The 23,769-nt window shown below is 41.1% G+C and overlaps 1 protein-coding gene across 2 annotated transcripts in view; it reads left to right on the plus strand.

Annotated features, from left to right (window-relative positions):
* Positions 1–23,769, plus strand: part of LOC128702514 (nucleolar transcription factor 1-B) — a 65,389-nt gene that overhangs the window by 13,844 nt on the left and 27,776 nt on the right. For both annotated transcript variants that reach the window (XM_070079944.1, XM_070079945.1), the window contains exons 3-7: positions 8,836–8,925; positions 11,535–11,755; positions 20,870–21,044; positions 22,093–22,288; positions 22,852–22,990. In XM_070079944.1, the coding sequence (XP_069936045.1) occupies positions 8,836–8,925; positions 11,535–11,755; positions 20,870–21,044; positions 22,093–22,288; positions 22,852–22,990 (821 nt within the window). The remainder of the gene's footprint in view (positions 1–8,835; positions 8,926–11,534; positions 11,756–20,869; positions 21,045–22,092; positions 22,289–22,851; positions 22,991–23,769) is intronic.

Consider the following 23,769-nt stretch of genomic DNA (forward strand, 5'->3'; position numbering starts at 1 on the left):
CGAACAGGTGATAAATGACATGCCCATGCACTCTGCCCCAGGGCCAGACTCACGGAACTCCGTGTTCATCAAGAACTGCAAGAAGCCCCTATCATGAGCCTTTACCATCCTATGGAGAGGGAGCATGGACACGGGGGTCGTCCCACAGTTACTAAAAACAACAGACATAGCCCCACTCCACAAAGGGGGGCAGTAAAGCAACGGCAAAGAACTACAGACCGAAAGCACTAACATCCCATATCATAAAAATCTTTGAAAGGGTCCTCAGAAGCAAGCTCACCACCCATCTAGAAACTCATCAGTTACACAACCCAGGGCAACATGGATTTAGAACAGGTCGCTCCTGTCTGTCTCAACTATTGGATCACTACGACAAGGTCCTAGATGCACTAGAAGACAAAAAGAATGCAGATGTAATACAGTGGACCCCCGCATAACGTTGGCATCGCATAGTGTTAAATCCACATAGCGATACATTTTATCGCTAAAATTTTGCCTCGCATAGTGCTAAAAATTCGCTCAACGCGATTCATCCGAGACTCGTCCATGCGGCCTGAGCCAGCCTCACTTGTTCTGCCAGTGGCATTGTTTACAAGTCAGCCTCCGTGGTAACATTCAAGCATACAATCGGAACATTTCGTATTATTACAGCCTTTTTATAGTGATTTCACCTGAAAAATAATTGACCATGGGCCCCAAGAAAGCTTCTAGTGCCATCCCTACAGGAATAAGGGTGAGAATTACTATGGAGATGAAGAAAGAGATCATTTGTTAAGTATGAAAGTGGAGTGCGTGTCTCCGAGCCGGCCAGGTTGTATAGTAAAACCCCAATCAACCATCGCTTTTATTGTGTCCAAGAGAATGGCAATCAAGGAAGCTGTTCTTGCCAAAGGTTTAACTGTGCTTTCGAAACAGAGATCGCAAGTGATAGAAGATGTTGAGAGACTGTTATTGGTGTGGATAAATGAAAAACAGATAGCAGGCTATAGCATCTATCAAGCGATCATAAGTGAAAAGGCTAGGAAGTTGCACGAGGATTTAATTGGAAAAATGCCTGCAACTAGTGGTGATGCGAGTGAATTTAAGGCCAGCAAAGGTTGGTTTGAGAGATTTAAGAGGCGTAGTGGCATACATAGTGTGATAAGGCATGGTGAGGCTGCCAGTTTGGACCAAAAAGCAGCTGAAAAATATGTGCATGAATTCAAGGAGTACATAGACAGTGAAGGACTGAAACCTGAACAAGTGTTTAATTGTGACGAAACAGTCCTGTTTTGGAAGAAAATGCCAAGCAGGACCTACATTACTGAGGAGGAAAAGGCACTCCCAGGACATAAACCTATGAAAGACAGGCTTACTCTTCTCATGTGTGCCAATGCTAGTGGTGATTGCAAAGTGAAGCCTTTATTAGTGCATCACTCTGAAACTCCCAGAGCGTTCAGGCAAAAGAATATCCTCAAGGCTAATTTGTGTGTGCTGTGGAGGGCAAACAATAAGGCATGGGTCACTAGGGACTTTTTCTATGACTGGTTACACCAAGCATTTGCCCCCACTATGAAAAATTACCTAACCGAAAAGAAATTAGACCTGGTGTTAGACAATGCCCCTGGTCATCATACAGACTTGGCAGAGCGACTTTGTGGGGACATGAGCTTCATTAAGGTGAAGTTTTTGCCTCCTAATACCACTCCTCTCCTGCAGCCCATGGACCAGCAGGTTATTGCAAACTTCAAAAAACTGTACGCAAAAGCTCTGTTTGAAAGGTGCTTTGTAGTGACCTCAGAAACTCAATTGACTCTAATAGGTAAGGCTTGGGAGAGAGTGACTAAGAGGACCTTGAACTCTGCTTGGAAGAAACTGTGGCCAGAATGTGTAGACCAAAGGGATTTTGAAGGATTTGAGGCTAACCCTGAGAATCCTATGCCAGTTGAGGAATCAGTTGTGGCATTGGGGAAGTCCTTGGGGTTGGAGGTTAGTGGGGAGGATGTGGAAGAGTTGGTGGAGGAGGACAATGAAGAACTAACCACTGATGAGCTGCTAGATCAACTTCAACAGCAAGAGGCCACACCTGAGGAAATTGCTTTGGAGGAGGGGAGAGAGAAATTGAAGAAGTTGCCTACTTCAAAGATTAAGGAAATCTGTGCAAAGTGGCTTGAAGTGCAAACCTTCATGGATGAAAATCACCCTCACACAGCTATTGCAAGCCGTGCTGGTGATTATTACACTGACAATGTTGTGAAACACTTTAGGAAAGTCATAAAGGAAAGAGAGGTTCATGCCACTATGGACAGATATGTTGTGTGACAGAAGTCCAGTGACTCTGAAGCTGGTCCTAGTGGCATTAAAAGAAGAATGGAAGCAACCCCGGAAAAGGACTTGACACCTCAAGTCCTAATGGAAGGGGATTCCCCTTCTAAACACTAAAACCATCCAGTCTCCCCTCCTCCCATCCCATCAATCATCACCACATCTTCAATAAACGTAAGTGTCATGTAACTGTGCATGTTTTCTTAAGTTTGTGTGTATTAAAATTAATATTTCATGTGGTAAAAAATTTTTTTTTTCATACTTTTGGGTGTCTTGCATGGATTAATTTGATTTCCATTATTTCTTATGGGGAAAATTAATTCGCATAACGATAATTTCGCATAACATTGAGCTCTCAGGAACGAATTAATAGCATTATGCGGGGGTCCACTATATATACAGACTTTGCAAAAGCCTTCGACACGTGTGACCATGGCGTAATAGCGCACAAAATGCGTGGTAAAGGAATAACAGGAAAAGTCGGTCGATGGATCTATAATTTCCTCACTAACAGAACACAGAGAGTAGTAGTCAACAGAGTAAAGTCCGAGGCAGCTACGGTGAAAAGCTCTGTTCCACAAGGCACAGTGCTCGCTCCCATCTTGTTCCTCATCCTCATATCTGACATAGACAAGAATGTCAGCCACAGCACCGTGTGTTCCTTTGCAGATGACATCCGAATCTGCATGACAGTGTCTTCCATTGCAGACACTGCAAGGCTCCAGGCGGACATCAACCGAATCTTTCAGTGGGCTGCAGAAAACAATATGAAGTTCAACGATGAGAAATTTCTATTACTCAGATATGGTAAACACGAGGAAATTAAATCTTCATCAGAGTACAAAACAAATTCTGGCCACAAAATAGAGCGAAACACCAACGTCGAAGACCTGGGAGTGATCATGTCGGAGGATCTCACCTTCAAGGACCATAACATTGTATCAATCGCATCTGCTAGAAAAATGACAGGATGGATAATGAGAACCTTCAAAACTAGGGAGGCCAAGCCCATGATGACACTCTTCAGGTCACTTGTTCTATCTAGGCTGGAATATTGCTGCACACTAGCAGCACCTTTCAAGGCAGGTGAAATTGCTGTCCTAGAAAATATACAGAGAACTTTCACGGCGCGCATAACGGAGATAAAACACCTCAATTACTGGGAGCGCTTGAGGTTCCTAAACCTGTATTCCCTGGAACGCAGGAGGGAGAGATACATGATTATATACACCTGGAAAATCCTAGAGGGACTAGTACCGAACTTGCACACGAAAATCACTCACTACGAAAGCAAAAGACTTGGCAGACGATGCACCATCCCCCCAATGAAAAGCAGGGGTGTCACTAGCACGTTAAGAGACCATTCAATAAGTGTCAGGGGCCCGAGACTGTTCAACTGCCTCCCAGCACACATAAGGGGGATTACCAACAGACCCCTGGCAGTCTTCAAGCTGGCACTGGACAAGCACCTAAAGTCAGTTCCTGATCAGCCGGGCTGTGGCTCGTACGTTGGTTTGCGTGCAGCCAGCAGCAACAGCCTGGTTGATCAGGCGCTGATCCACCAGGAGGCCTGGTCACAGACCGGGCCACGGGGGCGTTGACCCCTGGAACTCACTCCAGGTAAACTCCAGGTATCGTGAGACTAATATGAGTACAGTAGGGCCCCACTTATACGGCTGGTTAGGTTCCAGGCTACCGCCGTAAAGCGGAAACTGCCATAAAGTGGAACACCCTTTTATTTTCCTTGTAAATGCATATAAATGCTAGATAATGTATTTACACTGACATATATTAAATTAGCAATAGAACTAAGCATTAAAAAAAATGAAAAGTAAAATTACACACAGTACATTTATTACATACCTTTAATTACTTAATATGAATGTGTGAGAGGTGAGTGGCAGTGTAGTTATTGAATTATGAGATGGCAGACCATCATCCTAGCTAGCTGTTGATGTTGAAGGCTGTTGAAGGCTAGCTGTTGATGTTGAAGGCTGCTGAAGGCTAGCTGTTGATGTTGAAGGCTGGCTGTTGATGTTGAAGGCTGTTGAAGGCTAGCTGTTGATGTTGAAGGCTGCTGAAGGCTAGCTGTTGATGTTGAAGGCTGCTGAAGGCTAGCTGTTGATGTTGAAGGCTGCTGAAGGCTAGCTGTTGATGTTGAAGGCTGCTGAAGGCTAGCTGTTGATGTTGAAGGCTGCTGAAGGTTAGCTGTTGATGTTGAAGGCTGCTGAAGGCTAGCTGTTGATGTTGAAGGCTGCTGAAGGCTAGCTGTTGATGTTGAAGGCTGCTGAAGGCTAGCTGTTGATGTTGAAGGCTGGCTGTTGATGTTGAAGGCTGTTGAAGGCTAGCTGTTGATGTTGAAGGCTGCTGAAGGCTAGCTGTTGATGTTGAAGGCTGCTGAAGGCTAGCTGTTGATGTTGAAGGCTGCTGAAGGCTAGCTGTTGATGTTGAAGGCTGCTGAAGGCTAGCTGTTGATGTTGAAGGCTGCTGAAGGCTAGCTGTTGATGTTGAAGGCTGCTGAAGGCTAGCTGTTGATGTTGAAGGCTGCTGAAGGCTAGCTGTTGATGTTGAAGGCTGCTGAAGGCTAGCTGTTGATGTTGAAGGCTGCTAAAGGCTAGCTGTTGATGTTGAAGGCTGCTGAAGGCTGGCTGTTGATGTTGAAGGCTGCTGAAGGCTAGCTGTTGATGTTGAAGGCTGCTAAAGGCTAGCTGTTGATGTTGAAGGCTGCTGAAGGCTGGCTGTTGATGATGTTGAAGGCTGCTGAAGGCTAGCTGTTGATGTTGAAGGCTGCTGAAGGCTAGCTGTTGATGTTGAAGGCTGCTAAAGGCTAGCTGTTGATGTTGAAGGCTGCTGAAGGCTAGCTGTTGATGTTGAAGGCTGCTGAAGGCTAGCTGTTGATGTTGAAGGCTGCTGAAGGCTAGCTGTTGATGTTGAAGGCTGCTGAAGGCTAGCTGTTGATGTTGAAGGCTGCTGAAGGTTAGCTGTTGATGTTGAAGGCTGCTGAAGGCTAGCTGTTGATGTTGAAGGCTGGCTGTTGATGTTGAAGGCTGGCTGTTGATGTTGAAGGCTGGCTGTTGATGTTGAAGGCTGGCTGTTGATGTTGAAGGCTGGCTGTTGATGTTGAAGGCTGGCTGTTGATGTTGAAAGCTGTTGAAGGCTGGCTGTTGATGTTGAAGGTTGCTGAAGGCTAGCTGTTGATGTTGAAGGTTGCTGAAGGCTGGCTGTTGATGTTGAAGGCTGCTGAAGGCTGGCTGTTGATGTTGAAGGCTGGCTGTTGATGTTGAAGGCTGTTGAAGGCTAGCTGTTGATGTTGAAGGCTGCTGAAGGCTAGCTGTTGATGTTGAAGGCTGGCTGTTGATGTTGAAGGCTGCTGAAGGCTAGCTGTTGATGTTGAAGGCTAGCTGTTGATGTTGAAGGCTGGCTGTTGATGTTGAAGGTTGCTGAAGGCTAGCTGTTGATGTTGAAGGCTAGCTGTTGATGTTGAAGGCTGGCTGTTGATGTTGAAGGCTAGCTGTTGATGTTGAAGGCTGGCTGTTGATGTTGAAGGCTAGCTGTTGATGTTGAAGGCTGCTGAAGGCTGGCTGTTGATGTTGAAGGCTAGCTGTTGATGTTGAAGGCTGTTGAAGGCTGGCTGTTGATGTTGAAGGTTGCCATGATATTTTCTTAAAGTAGGAAAGCATTGAACTTTGCCTCATGGATTTTTTTTTCCTTTCCCTTAAAATTTCTTTATAGCATGTAACATCATGGGAAAGGGTTGCATTCACTGTTGAACTTCGTTCAAAATTTGGATCAATCTTCTCAAAAATTGCCATTGCTATTTCTATATGGTTGATAGCTTCTTCCAAATCCTGGGTTTTCATTTCTTTAATGGTAACAGGACTATCATCAGGATGGATCTCCTCTTCTTGAAATTTCTTTCTTTGCTCTTCAATCAAAAGAAGGTCTTGGTCTGTCAGAGCCTCATCATGAGAGAGAAGCAATTCTTCCACATCCTCAGGCTCCACTTCCAGTTCTAATTCCCTTGCCATATCAACAACATTTACACACACTTCCCCCCACTGGATTCTCAAAACCTTCAAAATCATCCATAAGTTCAGGAATCAGATTCTTCCAAACACCTTTGAGTGTAGTTTCATTAACTTCATTCCATGCATCTCTAATATTTTTAATGCCATCCAAAATTGTGAAACCTTTCCAAAAGGTTTTTAATTTATTTTGTTTAGGCCCAGGCATTTTATCACTGTCTAGGAAATTTACAGCCTTAATGAAAGTTGTGTTTGCAGGTATAAAAGCAACATTTATCTCCCTGTACATACCATGTAGAGCTGTAGGGTGGGCAGGGCATTGTCTAAAACAAGTAAAACATTAAAAGGAATTTTCTTTTCCTTGCAGTAAGCCTCAACTGTAGGCTTAAAATAGTCCGTGAACCAACTTATGAAAAGATTGGCAGTCATCCAAGCTTTCGAATTAGATTTATAATAAACTGGGAGGTTGCCTTTTGCATAGTTCTTTAGGACCCTAGGATTCTCTGAGTGATAAATCATCATAGGTTTTAACTTGCAGTCACCAGCTGCATTAGCTCCTAGCAAGAGTGTTAGCCTGTCTTTTGCAGCTTTGAAGTCAGGCATTGACTTCTCTTCCTTAGCAATAAATGTCCTAGATGGCATCTTCTTCCAAAATAATGCAGTCTCATCCACATTAAAAATCTGTTGCTTGGTATATCCACCACATTCTATTATCTCGGCTAGTTCACGTGGATAATTTTCTGCAGCTAAATTGTCAGCGCTTGCAGCTTCACCCTGCACTCTGATGTTGTGAAGTTGACTTCTTTCCTTAAACCTATTAAACCAGCCTCTGCTAGCTGAGAATTTATCTTCAACAGCTTCCTCCCCTCTCTCAGCCTTCATAGAATTGAAGAGACTTAGGGCTTTGGACTGGATAATGGCTCTGCTTAAAGGCACATTGTGACTAGTCTGATCATCAATCCACACCATTAAAAGTTTTTCCATGTCAGCAATAAGGTTATCACGTCTTCTTATAACTTTAGTGGTCACTGGTGTAGCACTTTTAACTTCCTGCAACACTTTCTCCTTATTGTTCACAACTGTACTAACTGTTTGACGAGCCAAACCAAGCTTACGTGCTATCTCAGCCATTGACATACCTTGTTCACTAAGTTTAATCATTTCTAACTTGGCACTTAAAGTAAGAGGCTTACGACTCTTCTTTTTATCACAACTAAGCTTAAATGCCATCGTCAACGAGAGCCAATTAGTTAACGAAGAGCAAACGAGAGAGAACGAGATACACCGAGCTCAGACAGCGTAAAAAAACAAACTGAACAGGTTGTGGACGATCACTCAGTCAGGCGAAATAGACGGTATTAATACGTGTCCAGTTTAATTCATTCATGTACATTTGTAAGAGTTTGTGAAACTTTTACCTTATAATATTTTTATTATTATTATAATTAAATCACGAAACAAATACTCTTACACTGTGTACAAGTTAGTACAGAATTATAAACAGCAACACTCCTATTCTCATGCAACACACCATTTTTAGAGTGAATGATGATATTATTATTATTATAATCATAATAAAAAAGAAGTGCTAGACCCACAAGGGTCGTGAATAGCTATAAAGTGAAGGTATACGAAAGGAATATTTTTCTACAGTTATCCCTAGTAACAGGTGACGGGCTAGAGAAAACGTAATTCTTCCGACACTTCTACAAACCATTTGGTAAACATCTCATATTTGTATAAATTTTTATACTGTGGGTGCATGTATCATGTTTGTGTGTTACATATTGTTTCTTATATAATTTTGAAAAAAATATCATAGATAGAATAAGGGAAATGTCTATATTAACGTAATATGCGACATTAATGCACCCAAGAGATTATTATTATTATTATTATTATTATTGCATCAAGAGTAGAGAGACTCTTAGTGATTTTAATGTGTACCTACATGCTAGCACAGTGTGTAAGTTTATTTAGGTACAGGTGTACACAAGTTTAATTATCAAGTACAATACATATAAAATATACAATAACTTTAAAACACTTGAAATTTTGGGAAGTTTCCAGACATAATGAGATGTGCTCAGGGAGAATGTAAACAAACTCGGTGGGCCGCTGTGACCGTATTAGAAAGACAGGTGGGGGGAGCCATATAGCAAGTTTTGGTCATAATTTGAAATGTCCTTATTAGCGGAACGCTGTAAAGCGAAACGCCGTAAAGCGGGGCCCTGCTGTATATGCTAAACAACTACTGTCAATGAATAAGTAAATAAATAATTACTGTAACTAAATACTTTATTGAAAGTAAATGAATAAGTTACAAACTTGCTCCCTTCGTGCTGGGTAACTATCTTGTGCTTCATCTCCAAAGTAATTAATTGCTTTTGCACCATCATAAAGCCAAAGTATCACAAGTCAAACCAACGCGAGTCGAGGAGCACCTGTATGTTAGTTGTTAAACGTTATAATCGGCTGCAATGAAGATTTCCTACATTTATTTCAGAAAAGAAGAAAAAGAAGAAAAAGGTGAAGGAAGTTGAAGAATCAGAATACACAACCTATGAAAACCTTCAGCCTGAAGAACCTGAGGAGTGTAAGTAGATTTTATTTAGAAGCAGCAAAAAATATTGTATGTGTATTTTGAAGTCTATAACATGAGGCCTCACTAGTGAAGTATAGAGCTGTAAAATAACTTTTGGACTTCTGTTACTAGTACTTCTTGAGATTAATCAAAGTAATGTTAGCCTAAAGTTGGATAAATTTAGATTTAGAAAGGACATACGTAATTTCTGGTTCTCTAACAGTTGTGGATGCGTGGAGCAATCTTCCCAGTAGGGTGATACAGGCTAGGCCCTTGGGTAGCTTTAACCCTTAAACGCTCGAAACGGATCAAAATTCAAATTCGTAGTGCTACAAAAGTAGATCTACTTTTTTTACATACTTCCAAATACAGTGGACCCCCGGTTAACGAACTTTTTTCATTCCAGTAGTATGTTCAGGTGCCAGTACTGACCGAATTTGTTCCCATAAGGAATATTGTGAAGTAGATTAGTCCATTTCAGACCCCCAAACATACACGTACAAACGCACTTACATAAATACACTAACATAATTGGTCGCATTTGGAGGTGATCGTTAAGCGGGGGTCCACTGTATAACAAAAATGTAGATTAAAACTTTTTACACGTAAAACAAAAAAATCTACATTTTTTACATGCTTTTAGATGTTGAAAAAACGTATATAAGTTTCGACCGTTTAAGGGTTAAAAAGATTGGACAAATATGAGTGAGAGGGGCTGGGTTTGACTGGTGTGATTGGTTATGGGAGTTAATTCTTGGGTAGCTTTGGGTAGAGGATGTTTTGATAAGGACCTGCCTTGCATGGGCCAGTAGGCCTTCTGCAGTGTTCCTCCATTCTTGTTTTGATACGGTACTGTTAAATATAAAGGTTTGATAAAAAAAAACATCATACTGGTTTATAGATGGTTGGCATTGCCAATTACAGTGGACCCCCGATTAACGATCTTCTTTCATTCCAGAAGTATGTTCAGGTACCAGTACTGACCGAATTTGTTCCCATAAGGAATATTGTGAAGTAGATTAGTCCATTTCAGACCCCTAAACATACACGTACAAACACACTTACATAAATACACTTACATAATCGGTCGCATTGGGAGGTGGTCGTTAAGCGGGGGTCCACTATAGTCTGCTGTAAAAATTTTAATTAGTTCCTAAATGCCCACTTTGTAAGTGCAGATCACTTAAAGAGGGTAGTGTCTTGATACCAGTCAAACACTCTTGATTCAAGAAATTAAGATACCCTCCCTTTCTTGGAATCTAATGTCTCCCCTCACCAAGGTGCTGTGTGACCCTTAATATGGTGGTCGTGCATAAGAGAAGTCGGGCAAAATGATTCTTTTTTAACCCTTTCAGAGGTCAGGAGCTCTGTGCTCAAACTTGCTCTCGTGGTTGGAAAAATTTAAGAAAAAATACTTTCTTGTGAAATGGTGAATTGTTTTCTGAAGATAATAAAACGGTGCTAAATTTGATGGAAAACTGACGAAATTATGCCTTTTGCAAATTTTGCTGTTTCGGCGACACTTGCACAGTGGCAGTTTTGCTCACCAGAGTCCATTTTTGTGCCAATTACACTATTCCAGTCTATCAGATTCTTAACTGTTTTGCTAGAATCCCTTCCATTCTATCAACTGTAAAAGAAACCACCCATTCAACTATTTAAACTATGCAATAGTCACTTGGCAAATTTCACACAAAATTCAAGAAATACCAGTTTTAAAAAGGGGTCCAGAATAAACAGTGCAAACATTCCTAGCACTAAAATAACATTTCCTCTTCATTAGTTAGGTCCCCAGAGGCCTCTCTGATAATACACGTGAACTCCCGTGAACTCCATTTAGAATTTTTATTCACACAAAATAGAAAATTTACAGTTAGATTAGTGCATTATTGTAATAACTGTATAAGTAATGTCAGTGCAATCCTAAAAGCATATTAGACTGGACAGATGGACACAGTGGACAAGTGATGTCATTTGTGTACTCTGGAACATCAGCAAAAATAGAACATTCTGCTATTTTGAGCTCAATTTAAAGCTTCCTTTCGTCTTGAAACTGATCAGAATCATGTTTCTGTAATTTCTTCCAATCTATCAAATGAGACCAAGAAACTGAGAATACAACCATAAAAAACACATAAAAATATATTGCAAAATCACTGTTTTAAACCAAAATTTTTTTCCCTATAGTGCACTGCTTGCTGCAGGATTATTTTTATATAGTGCACACTTATTACATAGACCCATTCTCTCGTACCTAGGCCCAAATTTACTACTCGCAGCTTATGAGTGAGCTAAACTCATGGCGTAGAACTACGGGACCAACCTGGACTTCAGTGCCATAGAACACTGGGACCCACCCTCAAAGGAGTTAAAAATGAAGTTTTTCTGAATAACTCTTAATTTCACAATGCTGTTGAAAATAAATGATAGCAAATTATTTAACAAAGCATCAGTATCATTACCCCCCCATGTTGCATAGCCTTTTCAGGGATTAAAATTTTTTATCCAAATAGTTCTTTTTATAATCTCGTAATAGTGGTTCTGTTGTGTAGCAATTTTGAGAATTTACTTTTAAGAAGCAATGCACAATTTCTAAACTTTCATGCAAATTTTATTTTCAGTATTGCCAAAAAAGAAGAAAAAGAAGAAAAGGAAGCATGAAGAAAGCTGGGAGACTACTAACTTAAGCATGGACAACCAAGAGGATGTTGAAGCAGAGAACCAGATAATGGAAACAGCGGTAAAAGAAAAGACGAAGAAAAAGAAGAAACACAGGTTAGAAAATAAGGTGCAAGAAGAAAATGCTGGATTTATAAAACCTGAAGAATGTGAAGAAAAGATGGTGAGTACTGCCAGTTTATAATACTCGATTACAGATTAACCCTTTCAGGGTCCGTCCCGTAGATCTACGGCTTTATGTTCAGGGTCCAAACCGTAGATCTACGCCATGAGCTCAGCTCACTCTGATAAACTGTGAGTGGTACATTTGGGCCTAGATATGAGAGAATACATCTATGTGGTATGTGTGCACCACATAAAACAGATCCTGCAGCACACTGTGCATAATGAGAGAAAAAAAATGAAATCATGATTTTTCGATTAAAACAGCAACTTTGCAGTGTTTTTTCGTATGTTTTTTATAGTTGTATTTGCGATTTCTTGGTCTCATTTGATAGAATGGAAGACATATTACAGAAATAGTGATGATTTTGATTGGTTTTAGCATTGGAAATGGCTTGAAACTGAGCTCAAAGTAGCGGAAATGTTAAATTTTTGCCGATATTCAAGAGTAAACAAACGACCTCACACGTCTAATACACATCAGCTGGTGGGTCTAATATACATTCACAAATATGGTGATGATATTTATACAATTATTACAGTATTGCATAACAGTAAATCTTCTATTTTTTGGTGTGAATAAAAATTCATTATGTGAATAAAAAATCAAAATGGAATTTATTTGTAAAGCCTCAAAACATAACTAATGAACAGAGGAAATGTTAGTTTAGTGCCAGGAATGCCTACATTGTTCATTCTGGACCCTATTTTGAAATTGGAATATTTTGAACTTTGTGTTAAATTGGCCAAATTAACAATTTCCGATCACTTTATTTTGTAGTTGAAACAGTTGACTTGGCGATTTATTGTGCTCAATCGATAGAATAGAAGTAATACTAGTGAAATAGCTAAGAATTTGGTTGATTGGAATAATGTAATTGGCCTAAAATGGGAGTCAAAGTCGGCAAAATCGCCGATTCGTAAATATCGCTGACACATCAAAATTCGCGAGAGCATAATTTCGTCAATTTTCCACCAATTTTCGTACTTTTTGTTTTATTACCTTCACGAAAAGATTCTCTACGATTTCATAAGAAAAAATAACAAATTTTTTTTTTTAAATATCTTGGACACTGGTGCGTGACTCCAGATTTGGGCCTTGGACCCTGAAAGGGTTAAGAAAAAAGTCTCGGCTATAACATTTGTGTAGCCCATTACAGAAGGGCCTTGCTTATACAGCAGGTTTAGATTCCAGGCTACTGCTGTAAAGTGAAACACCTTTTTTTTTCCCTCTCAAATGCATGTAAAAGCCTGAGAACATGTTTACACTGAGCAGTAGTTAGGCCTAAAAAATGCATATACAGTATACACGTTACTGTTTTTTTTTTTTTTTTTTTTTTTTTTTTTAACAAGTCGGCCGTCTCCCACCAAGGCAGGGTGTCCCAAAAAGAAAATCGCCAAAAAGAAAATACTTTCATTATTCAACACTTTCACCTCACTCACACTTAATCACTGTTTTTGCAGAGGTGCTCAGAATACAACAGTTTAAAGTATATACATACAAAGATGCACAACACATCCCTCCAAACTGCCATATCCCAAACCCCCTCCTTTAAATTGCAGACATTGTACTTCCCATTTCCAGGACTAGTCTGGCTATATAAAATAACCGGTTTCCCCAAATCCCTTCACTAAATATTACTCTGCTCACACTCCGACAGCTCATCAGGTCCCAAATACCATTCGTCTCCATTCACTCCTATCTAACACGCTCAAGCACGCTTGCTGGAAGTCCAAGTCCCTCACCCACAAAACCTCCTTTACCCCCTCCCTCCAACCTTTCCGAGGACAACCCCCTACCCCACCTTCCTTCCCCTACAGATTTATACGCTTTCAAAGTTATTCTACTTTCATCCATTCTCTCTAAATGACCAGACCACCTCAACCCCTCTTCAGCCCTCTGACTAATACTTTTAACTCCACACCTTCTCCTAATTTCCACACTCCGAATTTTCTGCATATTTACACCACACATTGCCCTTAGACAGGACATCTCCACTGCCTCCAACCGCCTCCTCGCTGCAGCATTTGCAACCCAAGCTTCACACCCATATAAGAGTTGTACAAGAATGGTATACAATACCGACAAGATGAAATTAAGACACATGCAACATCTGGGCATCTTTATTGTAGAAGTTTTGCCATCCAGTGACTTAATCAAAATCCAGGACACCACTTGAAGACAATAGGACTCTATACAGAAGATGAGGTAATTAGTCCCTCAGCCTTGGAGTAGGTGCGAAGAGCACAGTAGTCGTGGAGATTCTGAAGCAGAAGCAAGGAGCCTGGCGCTTGTATACTAACGTCAGGTGGAAATGGGACGTGTAGCAGATGAGGGCATAGTCATTGGTAGGCAGGATTCCCCAGTGGAAGTAGGTCCTACCCAAAGAGATGGGTTAGTTGTGATAGTAGTCGGTCATGAAGGTTATGTACATGTCCTCAGAATCAAGATTCCATGATGCTGCAGTGTGAAAAGTTGTACAAGAATGGTATACAATACCGACAAGATGAAATTAAGACATGTGCAACATCTGGGTATCTTCATTGTAGACTTTTTGCCATCCAGTGGCTTTATCAATACAAATTCCAGGACATAACTAGAAGACAGTAGGACTATATACAGAAGATGAGGTAATCAGTCCCTTAACCTTGACGTTAGTACAGTGGACCCCCGCATAACGATGGCATCACATAGCGATTAATCCGCATACCGCTTGCTTTAATCGCAAAAATTTTGCCGCGCATACCGATTAAAAACCCGCTCACCGATTTTCGTCCGAGACGCGTCCAATGTGCGCCCTCAGCCAGCCTCACATGTGCCGCCCGTGCCATTGTTTACCAGCCAGCCTCCGCGGTAACATCCAAGCATACACTCGGAATATTTCGTATTATTACAGTGTTTTCGGTGCTGTTTCTGGAAAATAAGTGACCATGGGCCCCAAGAAAGCTTCTAGTGCCAACCGTACACCAATAAGGGTGAGAATTCCAATAGAAATGAAGAAAGAGATCATTGATAAGTATGAAAGTGGAGTGCGTATCGCCGACCTAGTCAAGTTGTACAAGAAACCCCAATCAACCATCGCTACTATTGTGGGCACCAGAAAGACAATCAAGGAAGCTGTTCTTGCCAAAGGTTTAACTGTGTTTTCGAAACAAAGATCGCAAGTGATGGAAGATGTTGAGAGACTCTTATTGGTGTGGATAAATGAAAAACAGCTAGCAGGAGATAGCGTCTCTCAAGCGATCATATGTGAAAAGGCTAGGAAGTTGCATGAGGATTTAATTAAAAAAATGCCTGCAACTAGTGATGATGTGAGTGAATTTAAGGCCAGCAAAGGTTGGTTTGAGAGATTTAAGAAGCGTAGTGGCATCCATAGTGTGATAAGGCATGGTGAGGCTGCCAGTTCGGACCACAAAGCGGCTGAAAAATATGTGCAGGAATTCAAGGAGTACATAGACAGTGAAGGACTGAAACCTGAACAAGTGTTTAATTGTGATGAAACAGGCCTGTTCTGGAAGAAAATGCCAAGCAGGACCTACATTACTCAGGAGGAAAAGGCACTCCCAGGACATAAGCCTATGAAAGACAGGCTTACTTTGTTGATGTGTTCCAATGCTAGTGGTGATTGCAAAGTGAAGCCTTTATTAGTGTATCACTCTGAAACTCCCAGAGCGTTCAGGCAAAAGAATGTCCTCAAGGATAATTTGTGTGTGCTGTGGAGGGCAAATAGTAAGGCATGGGTCACTAGGGACTTTTTCTATAACTGGTTACACCATGCATTTGCCCCCAATGTGAAAGATTACCTAACTGAAAAGAAATTAGACCTTAAGTGCCTCCTGGTGTTAGACAATGCCCCTGGTCATCCTACAGACGTGGCAGAGCGACTTTATGGGGACATGAAATTCATTAACATCAAGTTTTTGCCTCCTAATACCACTCCTCTCCTGCAGCCCATGGACCAGCAGGTTATTGCAAACTTCAAAAAACTGTACACAAAAGCTCTGTTTGAAAGGTGCTTTGTAGTGACCTCAGAAACTCAACTGACTCTAAGAGAGTTTTGGAGAGAGCACTTTAATATCCTCAATTGTGTAAACCTTATAGGTAAGGCTTGGGAGGGAGTGACTAAGAAGACCTTGAACTCTGCTTGGAAGAAACTGTGGCCAGAATGTGTAGACAAAAGGGATTTTGAAGGGTTTGAGGCTAACCCTGAGAGGATTATGCCACTTGAGGAATCCATTGTGGCATTGGGAAAGTCCTTGGGGTTGGAGGTTAGTGGGGAGGATGTGGAAGAGTTGGTGGAGGAGGACAATGAAGAACTAACCACTGATGAGCTGATAGATCAACTTCAACAGCAAGAGGCCAGACCTGAGGAAACTGGTTCAGAGGAGGGGAGAGAGAAATTGAAGAAGTTGCCTACTACAAAGATTAAGGAAATCTGTGCAAAGTGGCTTGAAGTGCAAACCTTCATGGATGAAAATCACCCTCACACAGCTATTGCAAGCCGTGCTGGTGATTATTACACTGACAATGTTGTGAAACACTTTAGGGAAGTCATAAAGGAACGAGAGGTACAGGCCACTATGGACAGATATGTTGTGCGAAAGAAGTCCAGTGACTCTGAAGCTGGTCCTAGTGGCATTAAAAGAAGAAGGGAAGTAACCCCAGAAAAGGACTTGCCACCTCAAGTCTTAATGGAAGGGGATTCCCCTTCTAAACACTAACACTCTCTCTCCCCTCCTCCCATCCCATCAATCATCACCAGATCTTCAATAAAAGTAAGTGTCATGTAAGTGTGCATGCCTTTTTCAGTTTGTGTGTATTAAAATTAACATTTCATGTGGTAAAAAAAATTTTTTTTCATACTTTTGGGTGTCTTGCACGGATTAATTTTATTTCCATTATTTCTTATGGGGAAAATTCATTCACATACCGATTATTTCGCATAACAATTACCCCTCTTGCACGGATTAAAATCGTTATGCGGGGGTCCACTGTATATAAGCGCCAGGCTCCTTGCTTCTGCTTCAGAATCTCCACGACTACGGTGCTCTTCACACCTACTCCAAGGTTGAGGGACAGATTACCTCATCTGTAAATAGTCCTATTGTCTTCTAGTTATGTCCTGGAATTTGTATTGATAAAGCCACTGGATGGCGAAATGTCTACAATAAAGATACCCAGATGTTGCACATGTCTTAATTTCACCATATAAGAGTGTTGGTACCACTCTACTTTCATACATTCCCTTCTTTGCCTCCATAACATTTTGTCTCCACATATACCTCAATGCACCACTCACCTTGTTTCCTTCATAAATTCTATGATTTAACCTAATCTTTCATAAATCCATCCACTGACACGTCAACTCCCAAATATCTGAAAACATTCACTTCCATGCTCCTCCCCAGATTGATATCCAATTTTTCTTTAAATCATTTATTACCCTCATCACCCTACTCTTTTCTATGTTCACTTTCAACTTTCTACCTTTACACACCCAAATTTGTCCACTAACCTTTGCAATTTTTCTTTAGAATCTCCCAAAAGCACAGCATCATCAGCAAAGTAACTGTCACTTCCCATTTTTTATTGATTCCCCATAATTTAATTCCACCCCTCTCCCGAACACCCTATCATTTACTTTTACAACCCCATCTATAAATATATTAAACAACCATGGTGACATTACACATCCCTACCTAAGACCTCTCTTCTACACACCCTAACCTGAGCCTCGCTATCCTCATAAAAACTTTACAGCATTTAGTAACTTACCACCTATTCCATATACTTGCAACATCTGCCACATTGCTCCCCTATCCACTATCATGCTGCAGGATTATTTTTATATAGTGCACACTTATTACATAGACCCATTCTCTCGTACCTAGGCCCAAATTTACTACTCGCAATCAAAACTTCCCTACCTTTATCTACTGTTCACATATATGCTTCAATGTAAACACTTGATCTACACATCCCCTACCCACTCTAAAACCTCTTTGCTCATCCGCAATTCTACATTCTGTCTTGCCGCTAATTCTTTCAATAGTTAGTTAGTTTAATATGTTTATTATGCACCCCATACCCATCCTGTGGGCGGTAGTCAAAAGATTACAGAGGTACATAATTGGTCCAGGGACTGGACTCCAAAGTTTTGATAGCTGAGCAAGTTACAAAGGTAATGAGCTCCAGGTAGAGCTGGTCACACTCATGAATAATTGCAAAGGTAATGAATCAAACACATTAATCATGAGAATTTACAAAGGTAATGAGCTCCAGGTAGAGCTGGTCACAATCATGACAAGTTTCAAAGGTAATGAATGATAAACACATTATCACATGATTACAATCATAGACAAATTACAGAGTAACGAGCAGTTAACAAACATAGTAGGGAATTCATCCAATGCTCCAACAACAGATGTTGCTAGGTGCCTGTCTCTCCTCGGCAGACAGCCATTGCAAACAGCAGCATGTTGCCACGGGATCTGCTGCTTGCACGAGCACCATCGACCCTCCCCAAGAGATCCAAGAAGCCAGTGACTCCGTTAGCAGCCCAATGGAGAGCTGCCCTAGGGACATGTCAGCGTCCTGGTGGACGCCAAGTTGATTGAAGATCCCAGGCCCTCGTGTGCACGGATGTTGAAGCTTGAGGAACTTAGTACACACTGCCTGTGGCACACCTGACAACTGCCTCGCAGTCGAACTCCACGATGCTGTCCCTGTAGTAGAAGTTCCTGTGAGCCCGGCACTCCCTGCAGTGCCATCGCTGACATCGTGGGTTAGGAGAGAAGTACCCTCTATAGATGGGGTGGCGCTGGGAGTTGGGTGGGTGAGGCGGGGGAGACGCGCAGGGGTGAGGCGTTATGAGAGGGTCACTGTTTACTACACACACCATCCCCCTCCCCCCCAGCAGAGAGGGGGGGAGGCGCTGACTGGTCCTGACTCAACAACACCAAACCCTCTAAAACTGCACAACACTTCAACTATTTACGCTGAAACGATGTACTGGGATGTCCGTTCGCTGCACTGGTATCTTCTCAAAGCATTCACACTGAGTTCTGTTAAGTAGGGACCTGGTCAGCCTCTTTGACCAGAAGCTATCCTTGATACCTACCCGCTACACAACCTGCCGCGTCGGCCATGATGCTCCCGAGGATTCTTTCAGTAATAACCCTACCGTATACTTTTCCTGGTATATCCAGTAAACTTATTCCTCTATAATTTTTACAATCTCTTTTTTCCCCCTCCCTTTATATAAAGGGACTATACATGCTCTCTGCCAATCCCTAGGTACCTTCCCCTCTTTCAACAATACCAACCACTCCAACACAAAATCCTTCCCCCCATGCTTTTAACATTTGTCATGATCCTGTCAGCTCCAGCTGCTTTACCCCCTTTCATTCTGTGTAATGCCTCGTGCACCTCCCCCACACTCACGTCCTACTCTTCTTCACTCCTAAATGATGGTATACCTCCTTGGCCAGTGCATGAAATTACTGCCGCCCTTTCTTCATAGACATTTAAAAGTTCCTCAAAATATTCTCGCCATCTACCCAATACCTCCATCTCCCCATCTACTAACTCCCCTACTGTTTTTAAGTGACAAATCCATTCATTCCCTAGGCTTTCTTAGCTTAACTCGCCCCAAAATTTTTTCTTATTCTCATTAAAATTTCTTGAGTGTCTCCCACTCTATCATCCGCTCTCCTTTTGCACTCGCCACAGCAACCACCCAGGGAGGTACTAGTCCTGCCAAGTGAATGTAAAACAAAAGCCTGTAATTGTTTTAAATGATGGTAGGATTGCTGGTGTCTTTTGTCTGTCTCATAAATATGCAAGATTACAGGTATGTCTTGCTACTTCTACTTACACTTAGGTCACACTTCACATACATGTACATGTTTATTTATACACATTCATCTGAGTTTTCTTTGATTTTATCTTAATAGTTTTTTTCTTATTACTTTTCTTTTTATATCCATGGGTAAGTGGAATAAGAATCCTTCCTCCGTAAGCCATGCGTGTTGTAAAAGTCGACTAAAATGCCGGGAACAATGGGCTAGTAGCCCCTTTTCCTGTAATTACTAAAAAGAATAAGTGAAACACATTACTTGCCTTAAAATATTTTCGTCCTCAGTTTATCGTGAGTGGCGAATATATTATAGGAAGTCTGAATAAATAATTTTATTTTTTTTATTATCACACCGGCCGATTCCCACCAAGGCAGGGTGGCCCGAAAAAAGAAAAACTTTCACCATCATTCACTCCATCACTGTCTTGCCAGAAGGGTGCTTTATACTACAGTTTTTAAACTGCAACATTAACACCCCTCCTTCAGAGTGCAGGCACTGTACTTCCCATCTCCAGGACTCAAGTCCGGCCTGCCGGTTTCCCTGAATCCCTTCATAAATGTTACTTTGCTCACACTCCAACAGCACGTCAAGTATTAAAAACCATTTGTCTCCATTCACTCCTATCAAACACGCTCACGCATGCCTGCTGGAAGTCCAAGCCCCTCGCACACAAAACCTCCTTTACCCCCTCCCTCCAACCTTTCCTAGGCCGACCCCTACCCCACCTTCCTTCCTCTACAGACTGATACACTCTTGAAGTCATTCTGTTTCGCTCCATTCTCTCTACATGTCTGAACCACCTCAAAATGGGTATAATTAAAAACTGCTGCATTGGCAAAACATGAGACATTTTATTGTCGCCATTTTGTTCTCCATGAGTTTTGTCCGGCTAATAGGCTTGATAATGCTCCTGGAGAGTGGAATGTAGCCATCATGAAATGTTCTAACCTATCATAATGTTGGTAATTTTCTAACATTATAATAACTGGCTAGAATGAGATTCAGTAGGACTGACAATATAACAAACTAAATGCTGAAGGTAGGCCACACACAGCATAGTTTGGTTTTAATAATCTTTCATGGGAGGTCCCTTGCTCTTGATTCAAGAAATTGGAGCCACACTTTCCTTACATTACACGTGGTTGCTTCCTAGGCACTGTAATCCCAGCAGGTAGTCTAGTGCTTCCTCAAGAATATAATGATAATCTGTTAAAGTGGTTAATGGCCAATTACTTACACAGTATTTGTTTTGCAGCAATCGGAAGTTTCTCTGCCCCAGACCCCAGTGACAACTCGTATCACAACCCCAAAAAAGCGTCCACTTGACCAAGAAAGTACATCAAAAAAGAAGAAACACAGAAGTCTTGATTTATCAAACGAGGAAATGAACATAGAGCCTGACGAGGATGCTGGGAAGGATGAGATTTTAGGTATGTCCATAAAGAAATCTTAAATGCAGACCTGTGCAGACCTCGGTGGGAGACGGCCGACTTGTTGAAAAAAAAAAAAAAAAAAAAAATATATATATATATATATATATATATATAATTTTTTTTTTTACACATCGGCAGTGTCCCATCACGGCAGGGAGACCCAAAAAAAGAAAAAAAATATGCTCTCGTCATTCAACACTCGCCATCACTCGTACACAATCGCTGTCTTTGCAGAGCCAATCAGAAAAGTTTAGAAGTTCCTCCAAACTGCCAATATCCCAAACCCCTCCTTTAAAGTTCAGCCATTTTACTTCCCATTTCCAGGGCTCGAGTCCAGCTAACCAGTTTCCTTGAATCCCTTCACAAAATATTACCCTGCTCACACTCCAACAGCTCATAAAGTCCCAAAAATCATTAGTCTCCATTCACTCTTAATACACTCACACACACTTGCCGAAAGTCCAAGCCTCTCGCCCACGTGTATATATTCAGCCCAGACTCTTAATTAACCATGGCTAAAGTATGTTGGCAAAGGAATGTTGACAAATTTTCATTTGATTTATTTGACAGTATTTTGTATTCCACTCAATGGGGTTTCTTTTGTTCACGTTAAACCACTTTGTCTTTGTATTGAATTATTCCATTTACTTTTTTTAACATGCATACATAGGAACTATACATGCTCTTTGCCAATCCCTAGGTACCTTCCCCTTTTTCATACATTTATTGAACAGAAGTACCAGCCACATCCCATCAGTTTCATCTGCTTCACCCCCTTTCATTTTACCAGCTGCCTCATACACCTATCCCACTCTCGCATCTGGCTCTTCCTCACTCGTAAAGGGATGTTATAATTCCCTGGCCAGTGCTTGAAATCACTGCTTTGCTTTCAACATCATTTGACAGCTTCTCGAGATATTTCTGCCATCTTCCTATCTGTATCTAATTCCCCAGATATTGTTTGACCTCAGAGTTTAGCCTTTTCCCATGCATTTATATAGTGTAGAGGGTCAGTAGGTGTAAATGTGTACTTTATATATTTCAGAGTCTCAAAGTTGGATGAAAGATGACGAGTTACGGCTTTTAAATAACATGAAGGCACAATTACCCCGGAAGGATAAAATGAGTTACCGCAGAAGACTCAAAGACATCGATTGGGAAAAAGCGGCATTTGGGAATTTTACAGCTGGTGACTGTAGAAGTCATTTTGAAGAAATTTTAACAGGGATTAAATCAGTGAAGTGAGTGAGATGTTCAACTGAATATTGTAAATACTTTTTTTTTAAGCCTTCATAACATAGCAAATAAGCCACAATTTGGAAAAGAAACTTCATGTTTCACTCTGCCCTAGCTGCTGTCCACTACTGGCGGAAATGTTGCTTTAAGGTTTCCTTTCCACATTAGGGGTTGTTTGCAGTTTAGTTTACAAACACAGTACTTAGTGCTCTGACTAGGGCATGCTACCTAGAATGATTGTTCAATGATTGCTTCAATGTTCAATGATTGCTTCAATGTTCAATGATTGCTTCAATGTTCAATGATTGCTTCAATGTTCAATGATTGCTTCAATGTTCAATGATTGCTTCAATGTTCAATGAGAGCAGTTTTGTATTCATGAAGTCCATGATGAGTGGTACTTTGATACTGTTGAAGGGATCTTGATTTCAAGAATTTGGGATACCCTACATTGAAATTGCTTCCCTCACCCCAGGCATTGTAACCCCTTACAGGTTTAGTGCTTTCCCATGACTATAATATCCTTTGCTGCTCAGTTCCTGTCAAATGCTTATTTATCTTTTGTTAGGACACTCGCCATGGTTCTGGATGAGGTTACAGAAAACCTGCCAGAACTCCTCTTAAAGAAGAGGAAAATCTTGTTACCTATTCATCGTTTCATGAGAGACACTTCGGATAGAAGTCATAAGAAGCAATTCACCAATGGGGTAAGTTTTCTCAAGACCTGAGTTCATTATTTCTGTAAACATATTTGATTTACAAGGGGGGAATTTAAGGTCTGTCTGCTTAGTTAACTGACATTGGAAATGGCCGTCCTATCAACTTTTAAACATGTATATGGAGTCGGCTACCATTTTATCATTGTCCAAATTATTTTGCTGCTTTATCGTTAGCACTTTTTTATTATAATAATTCTTTATTTGTTTAAAAAATGATAGATGGTGGTGTAAGAGACAATTGAAGGTCACTTTAAGTAAAGAGAGCTCTTATTTTGTTTTGCCCACGGTGAGGCTTCATCAAGTTAAGTAAAACGTTAACCTAACACATTTAAGATTGAACCCCTACATTGTCAGAAGCACCGAAATTGAAGAGCTCGGTGTCGGCATTTTCCAAGTTTTTTTTTCTCCTGCAATGGTATATACCTTTGAAGAGTTTAGTGTTTCATTATCGGAGCCCAGCCATGGGTGGGGCTCGTCTCGTGCTTGCCTGGTCAACCAGGCTGTTGCTGCTGGAGGCCTGCTGCCCCACTTATCGATCACAACCTGGTTGCTCTGGCACCTAGAATCTCTTGAACATAATGACTCCAAAAACACGAAATTTGATGGAAAACTTTTGGAAGTATCCTGGTGAAGAGTTAGCAGTCTGGGTGGAATTTATGCATTGTGATTTTTTGCCCACTTTGAGTTCTGTTTTAAGCTAGTGTTATTGCTTACTTTGACCCCTTTCTTCCGTTCTATCGACTGAGCACAAGAACCCACTCATTCAA

This window comes from Cherax quadricarinatus, unplaced genomic scaffold (genome assembly GCF_038502225.1).
Source record: "Cherax quadricarinatus isolate ZL_2023a unplaced genomic scaffold, ASM3850222v1 Contig53, whole genome shotgun sequence".
NCBI classification, from domain to species: domain Eukaryota; kingdom Metazoa; phylum Arthropoda; class Malacostraca; order Decapoda; family Parastacidae; genus Cherax; species Cherax quadricarinatus.